The sequence below is a fragment of the Equus asinus genome, chromosome 20 (assembly GCF_041296235.1).
Source record: "Equus asinus isolate D_3611 breed Donkey chromosome 20, EquAss-T2T_v2, whole genome shotgun sequence".
NCBI classification, from domain to species: domain Eukaryota; kingdom Metazoa; phylum Chordata; class Mammalia; order Perissodactyla; family Equidae; genus Equus; species Equus asinus.
The window spans coordinates 91,741,850-91,755,013 of record NC_091809.1 but is presented as its reverse complement, the minus strand read 5'-3'; the positions used below and the strand labels follow the sequence as shown (position 1 = coordinate 91,755,013).

The window sequence follows — 13,164 nt, the reverse complement described above, 5'->3', positions numbered from 1 at the left end:
ACACCCATAATTGATGCAAAGAGATACAAACAGGGAAACAGAACCAGAGAAATTCCACAAAGTGACTTCCAGGCAGGAAAGCAGGAGGTTTCCTTCCTCTGGTCAGTGAAGAACCCAGGAATACGAGGTCAGCTTGTAAAGTGTTCCCTCAAAACTGTCTCAGAATTTGTCTGACACTATTAACACGTTAATAATAAAATATATTAGCTAAAATATTAATCATGAATCATTGTTAATGGAGTGCAGAGGGCAGGGAATCAATTTAGAAGCCATTGCCATAACCAGATTGGATCACAAGCACCTTCAAAAAGGTCAGCAGAAGAAGCAGTACCGTGGACACCTCCTTAGGAGACATTACAAAATGTGTGTAGATATATTCTTTGCCTGAACCATCATTTCATGCCTCCTATCTATCAACTATTGTTGAAAGGAAGTCCCACCGTCCCAGGATCCTACTCCAAAGAAATGCCAGCTTCCAAATCCTACCCTAGTACTCATGTGGTAAGACTTACATTATGAGAAGAGTCAGCTGAGATTTATACAAAGTTTCTTCTGTATTATCAGGGTTGGAGCTCTTAGTGGTCATACAAGATCATGATCTTTGCTCTGGTTACATAAAGTGAAAATAAACAGAATCTTTTCTAAGACACTAGCATCAATGTTTCCAAAAGTTTAAAGATCCATCGACCAAGACAAGGAAGTACCTTTAAAGGAAGTGAGCTGAACTGCCTGACTTGTCAATAGTACATGTCTGTTGTGGAAAAATTTCTTTCCAAAGTGTTATTTTACAAGAGAGAATTCAATGAAATGTGATCTTTGGCTGAAATATATCTCTATTTAAATAGGACTCTATAATTGGTAAATGAGGTTTTTAAGTAGAAACTATCTTCCAAAGGTATTCTTACCTTGAAAAATCTATATTTAATTGAAATCAAGCAGATATCCATATTAATGATATATTTAACTTTATAAATGGAAGTAAACATTGGTTCCTTATATTTGTGGGAGTTCTTCACTATAAAAGTGATAAAGCTAATGAGAAATATCATTAAGATATCCATCACGAATGTTCCCAAAATCATTGGTTGGTTATTTACAGATTTATATCTGATTTAATTTAGGAAAAACAACGTGTTCTAGACATTAGTTTTCTCATGGCTTCTTTCACTTCCTTGTTCCTCAGACTGTAGATGAGGGGGTTCAACATGGGGACCACCACTGTGTAGATCACAGATGCCACTTTGACCTGATCAGCTGAATAGCTCGATTTGGGCATCACATAAACAAACAAAACTGTCCCGTAAAACAAAGTGACTGCTGTGAGGTGGGACGTGCAGGTAGAGAAAGCCTTCTTCCTCCCTTCAGTTGATCGCATATTCAGGATTGAGTGCAGGATGTAGCTGTAGGACACAATTATGGTGAACAGTGTGCTTATAAGGACTGAGGCAGAGGAGATGGCAGGAGAGATTTCAGCAATATAAACATGACCACAAGAAAGCTTCAAAAGTGGGAAGAGGTCACAGAAAAAATGATTGATTTTATTTGGTCCACAGAAGGATAGATTCATCAAACAGCCTGTAAAAGATGAAGCATTCATGCATCCACCCAGGTAGGAGGCCCCCAGTAGGAGGAAGCAGACCATGGGGGACATCTGTGTGGAGTAGAGCAGGGGAGAGCAGATGGCCACATAGCGATCATAGGCCATGGTGGCCAGCAGGAAGCACTCTGTGGTCCCAAAAGTGACATCAGAGCCAAGCTGGGCTATACAGCCAGTGACAGGGATAGTAGTTCTTTCTCTTAAGAAACTCATAAGCATGATTGGCGTGACTGATGTGGAATACCCAATGTCCACAAAGGCCAAATGGCTGAGAAAAAGGTACATTGGGGTGCGAAGTTGTGGGCTGCTTTGGATTAAAATGATTATGCTAATATTTCCCACTATGGTAACTATATAAACTCCTAGAAAAATCACAAAGAAGATGGCACGCAGTGTGGGATTATCTGTTAGTCCCAGAATAATGAGCTCTGTCACTGTTGTATGGTTTTCAGTCTCCATTTATCCATTTAATGGTGCCTATTGAAATCAGAACCAGAGGAGATTAAACTGGCTGAAATGACACTGCATTTAACGTATGTACCTAAACATAATCTTACAAAGTTTTAAATGGTAAATTTGTCTCACTTATAGAATATTTTGCGCACACAAATTTTCCTTTCAAATTCCATGGAAAGCTTAAAATTGAAGACACAATTACCTTAGGACCCAGCTATTTTACTCATATTTGTATACCATGGAGTAAGTCTTTCCCTTGTGAACAAGACATATGTAAAAGAATGTTTACAGCAATATTGATTTAATAACATAAACTGTAAATAAACTAATTGGTCATAGAAAAGCCAGCTCTTGATTTTCCATCCCCATGCCAAATGAGCCTCTACCCTATAATGTCCGTCTTAGTAAATGCTATCTCCATTTTCCAATTGATCAGGACAAAAAATATGATCTCAACTTTGATATCTCTTTCTTACTTGATTCTTTTCCTGAAATAAAAAAGAAATCACATCCTTAGTTATAATAATTGACACTAAGGGCTAGAAAGTGTCCGTGTTAAAAATGAAAAAGCCAAATAGAATTTATACTGTTGTTATGAGTTAAAAATCCTGACCATTTTGCAAAACCTTCCAGGGCTTATCTCCTATACCATAGAATTTCATATTTATAGGATTGCATGAAGCAATAAGAGTAGCCTAGATATTTTCATTGACTAGGATTAAATGAATAGTAAACTGAAACATTTGGGAACCTGCATTACATAAATTTTGGTTTCATCAATCTGTTAAGCAACTATAAGGAAATAAGAAGAGGGGCCATGTGATAGGGAAAGGGGGAATAGTCAGGGAGGTAGGGATGGAAGCAGCCAGCTAGGAAAGCTAGGGAATTAGATTGAAAGAAAGATGAGCATTTCAAAATAATATTCCCTTAATTCAAACTAGAGCACAGAATCAAGGCCAAGGAGAATATACTAGTCACATTCAGTCATTCCCATTGCTCCTTCAGTTTAAAGACCAACATATTCTTAGGAATAATCTGCTTTTTCCTCAAGAACCTCCATCTGAAGAAGAATTAAGAAAACATACATACATACCTGTTAGCAACCACGCACATTTTACTCAATGTGACATGTGAATCATGACAATGGTATGAATAGTCCTAGGATTATGTATCTGAGTTCTCAAATTCTGACTTTTTAATGACAAAAAGACCCAAACCTGAAATAGATTTCATATTTTTAAGGAAAACAGATGTACGACAGACACAAATGTTTTCAAAGTTGGATATGACTGCCAGCGTGGAAGGCAAAGTGATGGGCAGAAATATCATGGGCTTGAAGCCATGCAAACCTGGGATCAGTCTCTAGCTGTGCCTCTCACTGTCTATGGAATCACAGGCAAGTTACAAAAATTTTTGATCTTCACTTTCCTTATCTGTAAAAAGAGGATAATAATACATACCTCATGCGATTCTTGTGTTAAATGATATGATCTGGGTGGAAACACCAAGCCCTGTTTATCCAGCAAATAAATGCTCGATTACTAATAATTTGCGTGAAATAATCAACTTGTAACTTCTGGTATATATGAGAGAATAAAATATTTCCGTATCCTTAAAAAGCAACAAGTATAAGCTAGTGACACATCCACTGCAACACTAGGGATAGGTTCCAAGCAATTGTTACTCTACAGCAATGCCGTATTTAAGAGGGATTTATGTCATTTGAGATAAGGCTCAAATCATTTACTTCACCTACAATTACAAATTAATTACCTCCCTTGTTTTGGAAAACTACATTGAGAATCCATTGGGATAGAGAAATTACATGTACACATCTGTTGGGACCGAGAAATAACATGTAAACATGATTATGTAAAAGTGTATGCATGAAATATTTCCTAAATACCCTGAGGTTCCATTTACTTTTTAATTAAATGAAAAATTGAAAGTTTCAACTTAATTCAATTGAAAAAAATCATAACATTTTACTGTCGTTGACATTTATCATTAGATTAACATGGCTAATATGGCTGTGGCAATTTGTAGCATTTCTGAAATGTGGCTATATTCAGTGGTGCAGTTTTTCACATAACCTATGTTTAGAGTTAATTTGGGTTTGCTAGTAGAGTCTGGTTTATAAACATGCATCCAATGTAATTGAAATATTATTTTCAACATGGTAAGTGATATACATTTTTAAAAAATCATATGTATTTTATACGTATGCTATAGATTTGTCCTATGACACTTGAGAAACACACCATGCTTGTTGGGAGTAGATATTTCTCTAACACATGCTCTTCCCTCTCCCCATTACCAACTCTGATCCACCAACATTGACGCTTCTAATATAACAATGAAACTCACACTAACATTTTTCTTATGACTCTGCCACCTACAGCTGCCTCGCTGACTGGCAGGTTGTCAGAGACACATGGCCATAATTGTTTCTGGTTGTGTTCCTGAACCATGACCACGTAGCAGAACATTCTCTAGGTTGAAGGTCAGGTTCCTTTGATTCTGGGATTGAGGGAGCTTCAGAACAAAGCTAAACTTGATAATACACATTAGAAGGATCTGACAGCTCAAATACCTCAAGTCCAACAAATTATGAAATGGACATGCTGTGAGGTTCCACCTCTCCTAGAAAGACAATTCCTTTACGTGTTAAGGAAGCCCAACTGTGGCTAATGAATGATACAAATAGGTGGCCATTGATTCCACAAAAACTTCCCAGATCACATCTGGGAGAACTAGATCCCTTTCACCCTGTCCTCTTCCTAACATTTTGTTCACACCACTTGATAGTACCCAATATAGTTGAAGATCTTGCTCTTCCCCTGGTGTGAAGGTACAGTGTCTATGACTAATTATTTTTGTATCCCTCTTTAATGGATCAGTGCTGGTAATATAAGAGGCACTAAATAAATATTTGTTGAATTAGTATTAAACCATTAAAAAATCTTTCTATGTATCAGACACAGTGCTATGAACTAAAGATAAATAGGTAGTCCCACATCCTTATTTTTACTCAACTACAAACCATTTTATGGTCATATTCATTACTCCACCCTCTTCCAGCGGAAGACTAACTCCTTGTTACCTTAGATCTCTGGGTTTAAGTTTATTTCACCATTGAAGCCCCTCCTGATACCATGGACTAAGTTATATTCTCCTGGTGAACAGTTTCAGATAACCATGAAATATGTTTTGCACTTATCACACTTTTAATTATACAGGTACTGTTGTATGTTATTGCTCAATATCTTTTTTTGCCTACTGTCCTACAACTTCCAAGAGTGAGGGGTCACATCTGCCTTGTTCAACACTTCATTCTTAAAACATTGCAGAGTGCCTAGTGCACAGCAATACTAAATGAATGAATAGTGAATAAATGAAGGATCTACTCAAAAATTTTTATTTTATTGTGTTAAGAACATTTAGCATGAGACTAATCTTCTTAACAGGTTTTTAAGCATACAATATGGTATTGTTAACTATAGGGACAATGTTCTCCAGCAGATCTCTAGAACTTATTCACCTTGCTTAACTGAAATTTCATGCCTGTTGATTAGCAACTCCCCATTTCACTCTAACATCAGCCCCTGGAAACCATCATTCCACTCTTGAGTCTACGAATTTGACTATTTTAGATACCTCATAAACTGGAATCATGCAGTATTAGTCCTTCTATGACTGGCTTATTTCGCTTAACATAATGCCCTTGAAGCTCATCCACATTGTCACGTACTGTAGAATTCTCTTCTTTTTTAAGACTGAATAATATTTCGTTGTATGTATATACCAAATTTTTTATCCATTTATCTGCTGATGGACATTTAGATTGCTTCCATATCTTTGCTATTGCGAATAGTGCCACAAGGAACATGGAAATGCTGATATCTCTTTGAGATACTGATTTTAATTTTTCTAGATAAATATCTAGATGTGGGATTACTGGATCATATGGTAGTTCTATTTTTGATTACTTGAGGAACCTCTATACTGTTTTCCATAGCAGCTGCACAATTTTGCATTCCCAGCAACAGTGTACAAGAGTTTCCTCTTTCTTCACATCCTCACCCACACTTGTCTTTAGTGGTTTTTTTTATAATAGCCATCCCAACACATGTAAGATGATATCTCATTGGGGTTTTGATTTGCATTTACTTGATTATTAGTGATGTTTAGCATCTGTCCATGAACCTCTTGGCCTTTTCAATGTCTTTTTTGAAGCAATGTCTCTTCAAGTCTTTAGCTCATTTTTTAATTAAGTTATTAGTTATTTTGCTATTGAGATATATGAATTTTCCATATATTTTAAATTAACCTCTTATCAGATGCATGATTTACAAATATTTTCTCCCATTGTGTAGTTGCCTTTTACTCTGTTGCTTGTTTCTTTTGCTGTGCAGAAGCTTTTCAGTTTGAGGTAGTCTCACTTGTCTATTTTTGGTTTTGTCCCCTGTGCTTTTGGTGTCATATCAAAGAAATCATTAAAATCAATGACATGAAGGTTTTCCACTATGTTTTCCTCTAGGGTTTTTTTATTACAGTTTTAAGTCTTGTATTTAAGTCTTTAATCTATTTCAAGTCGATTTTTGTGTATAGTATGAGATAAAGTTTCAGTTTCATTCTTTTGCATGTGGATATCCAGTTTTCCCAGCACCATTTATTGAAGAGACTATCCTTTCCTCACTGTGTATTCTTGTTGCCCTTGTCTAAAGCTAGTCAACTGTATATGCATGGGTTTTTTGGCTCACTAGTCTACTCATTGGTCCATATATCTATCTTTATGCCAGAACCATACTGTTTTAATTATATGTTGTATGCTGTATGTTATTATGTATGTTGTATTATGTATGTTGTAGCATATGTTGGAGTCAGGAAGAGTGATGCCTACAGCTTTGTTCTTCTTTCTCAAGACTATTTTGGCTATTTGGGGTCCCTTGTGGATCCATATAAATTTTAGAATTGTTTTTTCTATTTATGTAAAAAATTCCATTGGGATTTTGATATGAATGCATTGAATCTGCTTTGGGTAGTATGGATACTGATATTTTAACAATATTAGCTCTTCCAACCCAAAAACACAGTGTGCTTTTACATTTGTTTTCATCTTGTTTAATTTCCCTTGTCAATATTTTGTAGTTTTCAGTAAACAAGTCTTTCACTTCCTTAGTTAAGTTTATTCCTAGGTATTTTATTCTTTTTGGTGTTATTGTAAATGGGATTGTTTCCTAATTTCCTTTTCAGATAGTTCATTATCAGTGTATAGAACTGCACCTGATTTTTGTATCCTGCAACTTTACACTTTCAGTATATGTGTGTCCTTGATTCTAAAGTGAGTTTCTTGTAGACAGTATGCAGCTGCATCTTGGTTTTTTGTTTGTTTATTTGTTTGCAGGGAAAGATTCACTCTTAGCTAACATCTGTTGCCAACCTTCCTTTTTCTTTTTCCTCCGCAAAGCCCCAGAGCATAATAGTATATCCTAGTTATAAGTCCTTCTAGTTCTTCTATGTGACCAGCTGCCACAGCATGGCCACTGACAGATGATGGTGTGGTTCTGCAACCAGAAAATGAACCTGGGCTACTGAAGTGGTGAGAGTGCCCAACTTTTAACCACTAGACAATCAGAACTGGCCCTTGGATCTTGTTTTTTTACCCATTCAGCTACTCTGTGTCTTTTTCTTGCAGAGTTTAGTCAGGGGCAGAGAGAGAAAAAGTATGTGGGCCTAACATCCTAGTTTTTTGGTGTAGAATGTGGGAGCCTGAGATTTAGCAGACTCATTCTTTACTACTGAACTTATAAGAGTAGAAATTTAAAGCACAGGAAGAGAAAACTCTAGATGCCCAAATGGTCAGTTGTCTAACAAGCCCAGGGGTGGGGGTCTCCCTGGGTCTCTGTCTAGTCCTGTGGCCGGCAATGTGTTTATTCAGGATGGCAATCTTTGAAGTGGATGCCTCAGCAATCAAAGCTTAAGTCAGGCAGCACTTGCAATACAAACAAAAAAGAAACCAACCTTCAAGCCTTACAGTACACATGTAAAATAAAGCAGTGACAGAAGTAGCAATGAACACCATCTTGATAGATACTATAAAGAAGGATTTTGGCAAGTATATTCCATGCCTGCATCAGCCTGGGTGTTTTAATCCATAATTCTATGACCCAGTAATACCAACCAGCTTGCTGAAAGAAAGTTCCACTGTGCCCTAATCACCAACTCTTACCACTCCCCAATTAGATGGGAATGAAACTTTTGTAAGACTTCAGCATCTCTATTTCCAAAGATTATGATAATCTTGTATATGAGAGGTCAAGATCTTCCAGAGAAAAATGACATGGACTATCAACACTACCATAAATTCCAGTTCCATTGAGTATATGATGCTTTCCAAGACATGATGTTAATTTACAAGATGACATTTTAAAAATATGTAACTTAAGAGAAGACAAAGAAACCCTCTCCAATCACAGACTTCCTAAATAACGAACAAAAAGAGAAAAAGTGAAACTATATTCTCCAAGTATCCTGGTCTTGAACTATACACATGTAATGTGGACCCAGCAAATTTTCATTAAAATGATATATTTTGTGACTTTAGAAAATTATAAATTAAAATTGGCATTAATCAACATACTGACATTTTTTATTTAAGATAGTTCTTCACATAAAATGATAAGACTAATAGAAGACGTAAATATCTATCACATGTTCCTGGAGCTATCATTTTGCAGTTTCTGAAACAACATCGGCTTTCCTTCAACATGACCAGTGTGTTCTAGCCATCAGTTTTCTCATAGCCTCTTTCACCTCTTTGTTCCTCAGACTATAGATCAGAGGGTTCAACATGGGGATTACGACTGTGTAGAACACAGATACTACTTTAATATGGGCAGGTGAGTGGCTCGACTTCGGTATGACATAAACAAATGTAACTGTCCCATAAAGCAACATGACTGCAGTGAGATGGGAAGTGCAGGTAGAGAAGGCCTTATGCCTTCCCTCGGTAGAGTGCATCTTCAGAATCAAATGGAGGATGTATAGATATGAAACAACTATGATAAACAGTGTGATTACAATGATTGACCCAGCTGAGATGGCAGGAGATATTTCAGCAACATAAATATGGGTACAAGAAAGCTTCACTAGTGGTGGGAGGTCACAGAAGAAATGGTTGATTTTATTTGGTCCACAGAAAGTCAGGCTCAATAAACAGCTGGTAACTGATGAAGCATTCACACATCCACCCAGATAGGAAGCAACCAATAGGATGATGCAGACCTTGGGAGACATGTGGGTGGAGTAGAGAAGTGGGGAGCAGATGGCCACATAGCGATCATAGGCCATAGCAGCCAGCAGGAAGCACTCAGCTGTTCCAAAGATAACATCAGAGCCAAGCTGGGCTATACAGCCAGCAACAGGGATAGTAGTTCTCTCTCTTAGGAAACTAACAATCATAATAGGTGTGACTGATGTGGAATACCCAATGTCCACAAAGGCCAAATGGCTGAGGAAAAGGTACATTGGATTGTGAAGCTGAGGGCTTCTTCGGATTAAGATGATTATGCTGATATTGCCCAATATGGTAGCAATATAGATTCCAAGAAAAACCACAAAGAAGATGGAACAAAGTGTAGGATCCTCTGTTAACCCCAAAATAATAAATTCTGTCACCATTGTGTGGTTTCCAGTCCCCATCTTGTTTCGAATGATGTCTGTTAAATAAAAAAATCAGTGGATACTAGAATAAATCGAATGATCTCATATATTTACTTCACATCCAGTCTATTAAAAAATCAAAATATAGATCTCACTTTTGTCTAATGCTTACACCTTACAAAATTTTTCCAAACTCATTTACATTATGCATGATTTCAGGATGTTAATGTCCATTATCTTGAGGCCAAAGATAGTCACAAAGGGACCAATGACTCAGATCAGAACAGTTAGCACTCATATTTACATCATTTGATTAATTTAGGTTGTTTATTGAACACTTACAATAATGATGTTTTGAGAGCCAGAATGGTCAAAGTGCTTGACCTTACGCTGGTGTTTAGCCATATCCAATTTTCTTCTATTTCTTGGTCATATTGGAAACCTCACTTCCAAGCTCCCTTGCAGTTAAATGAGACTTTGAACAGTACATTCCAATGGGCTATGAAAGAAAATATCATGTGTCTCTTCTAGGTCAATTTAAATTACAGTTGGCAACTCTCTCTTCCTCTCCCACAGTAGCATATTCTGCATGCCATGACTATAAGATAGTGATACTTCCCAGCAGCCTGGGATTTGAGGGAATATGGAGAGCAGAGACTATACTGGAAATATTCTGGAAGTGCAAAATAAATCTATGTTATGTTATACTACATTGAGTTTCCAGAGTTAATTTGTTAGAAGAGAATAATATCACCTAACATGCTTAATATAATTACAGATTGGCTGTAAAAGGAGAGTCTCAGCAAAGAAATAAAAAATACAAATAAGATGCAAATGGAAATCTTAGAACTGAAAAATATAACTCAAAAAACTTAATGAGTGGGTTCAACAGCAGAATGGAGAAGGCGTAGGAAAAAATGAGTAACATTGTGGCTGGAACAAAAGAAAGAACCCATTTTAACAGTGAGAGAAAATAGATAGAAAGTAAACAAAGACTCAGAGAACAATGGGACTACAACAAAAGATCTAACATTTGTGTCATCAGAGTCCCAGAAAAAGAGAAGAAAAAAGGAGGGGCTGATAAAGTACTCAAACGTATAATGGCTTAAAATTTTTCAAATTTTGCAAAAGACCCAAACCTACATATTCCAGTAGTGTTACAGAAAATGACAAACAGAATAAACTCAAAGACATCCACATCAAGATGCATCATAATTGAATTTCTGAAAACTAAGGATAAAGAAAAAATTTGAAAGCAGTAAGAAAGAAATGGCACCTTACCTATAAACAGAAAACCAGTTCAAATGATAGCAGAATTCTTATCAGAAATCATGGAAGTCAAAAGGAAATTTTTTAAGTGCTAATAAAGGAAAGGGTCAACTATGAATTTTATATGCAGCAAAAATACCTTTCAGGAATGAAGAGGAAATTGAGACATTCTCAGATGAAATAAAACTAAAAGAATTGGTTACCAGCAGATCTACCCTAGAAGAATGGCTAAAGGAAGTTCTTTAAACATAAAATAATTAACATAAGGAAGACTCTTGAAACATCAGGAAAAAGAAAAGTAAAACAGGAGAAGTGAAAATACAGATAAGCACAATACATTTTTCTTCTTCCCCTAAGTTTTCTAAATTATGTTTGATGATCACAACAAAAATTATAACACTGTCTGATGTGGTTCTCAATACAGGCAGAAGAAATACTTAAGACAATTATGTTATAAATGGAGGAGAGTAACGAGACAAAGAGTCATAAGAGAGAAAAGGCTTCTACTCTTCACACCCATTCATTCACATGATCATTCCATAGATTTTTGTCATTACCAATGTTTACTAACTCCATAATAACACTTCATATATCTCACTCTCTCAGTATCACCTACAGGTCTATTATTCAAAATTTCTTTGACTCCACTGGAAGCACCAATCATTGATGAAAGCATATGTTCACAGTCGTCTCCATCCCTTATGAGTTCTCCACATCTCTACTTACCCAGCTAGGGTTTCACAAACCATCATTATAACTATTCCTTTGGTTACATCTCAATTTTCTTGCTGCTCTTCTCTGTTGTTCTCACCTAACAAAAGTGACTTCTGGCTAAATGTAACTTTCAGCTTACTCTACATTTATATTTTTAGACCAAATTGTGTCTGGAGAAAAATACTGACTGATCTTACTTTAAGTTGTGACCACAAATTTCAAGTGAGCCTACACAGATGCCCAGTTACATGATATTTTCCTAGTAAATTTACTCTCTTATCTTTCCATTGTAACCTCATATTTAATAAAGAGTGGGTAAATTGTGGCCTACAGAGATTAGAAAATTTTATCACTATTGCATATATTATTAATAACTAAGCTTGAAACTAGAACCTGTATTTCTTTCCCTGATTGATGACTACAGTTGAACAGCACATAGCTTCTATGCAATTGTCCAAAGAAGAAAAGCAAATATCAGAATGCACACTTCATTCATTATATCTGGGAAAAATCCAAAGGCACAAATTATTTTTCATTTAAAAATATTCATTGAGCATTTTCTATTTATCAGACTCTTGTGGATGTACTTACGAGTTTCTGCTAAATAAGACAAGAACATAGCCCTCATGTGTCATACATTCTATAGTGGAGGGCAGACAATTCAAAAAGAGTAAAACGAAATGTAAATAAGCAAGAAAATTTTAGACAATGATAAATGCTATGCAGAAACTTAAAATAAGGTGATTTGATTTAGTCTTTGTGGCTAATTTTAAATTGGTCACGAGTAAGCTCTCTGTGGAAGGGGCATTTAAAAGAAAGCATAAGTGACACAAACAAACAAACCATGCTAAGTTAGAGGGGAAGAACATTATAGTCTAAACAGCCAGTGCAAGGGCTCTGAAGTACGTGATAGCTTCGTACATTTAAAGAACAGCAAGCCAATGTGGATAGAGTGACACAAGATTAACTCAAGAATTAGGCAGAAGCTAGATCATTTACAGCTTTGAAAGCCACGATAAAGAGTTTAAACATTATTCTAAGTGCAAGAGGAAGACAATGCAAAGTTTTAAACAGAATGACATGATCTAATTTACATAATAATAAGATAACTCCCTACCTTATGGGAACTAAATTGTAGAGTAAAACAATTAACAGAAAGGCATGTCAGAATGTAGTCCAGGTGCATATGGTGCTGTATTGGGTGGCAGTAATAAAGATTGAGAACAGTGGACAGATCAGAGAAATATTTAATGTATTAGAGGGGAATTTGTCACTGAGGCAAGAGAAATGTGAAGATGATGCCAACATAGGATTTTTTTTTTTAGATTGGCACCTGAGCTAACAACTTGCTTATCTTTTTTTTTTTTTTTGCTTTTTCTCCCCAAATACCCAAAGTAGAGAGTTGTATACTTATAGTTGTGGGTCCTTCTAGTTGTGGCATGTGGGACACCGCCTCAACATGG

General features: G+C 36.2%; 2 protein-coding genes across 2 annotated transcripts; both read right to left on the bottom strand.

The window, feature by feature from the left end:
• Positions 1–1,117: 1,117 nt before the first annotated feature.
• On the bottom strand, positions 1,118–2,062 carry LOC106843937 (olfactory receptor 5P4). The gene has a single exon (XM_014861190.3). It carries the CDS (start codon positions 2,054–2,056, stop codon positions 1,118–1,120), a length of 939 nt encoding a protein of 312 aa, XP_014716676.1. The 5' UTR covers positions 2,057–2,062.
• Positions 2,063–8,818: 6,756 nt separating this feature from the next.
• On the bottom strand, positions 8,819–9,757 carry LOC106843938 (olfactory receptor 5P4-like). Its single transcript, XM_014861191.3, has one exon. It carries the CDS (start codon positions 9,755–9,757, stop codon positions 8,819–8,821), a length of 939 nt encoding a protein of 312 aa, XP_014716677.2.
• Positions 9,758–13,164: the final 3,407 nt, after the last annotated feature.

Bases quoted from the DNA above. Each gene is read 5' to 3' on its own strand.
- LOC106843938 (XM_014861191.3), bottom strand. From the start codon at position 9,757: ATGGGGACTGGAAACCACACAATGGTGACAGAATTTATTATTTTGGGG.
- LOC106843937 (XM_014861190.3), bottom strand. From the start codon at position 2,056: ATGGAGACTGAAAACCATACAACAGTGACAGAGCTCATTATTCTGGGA.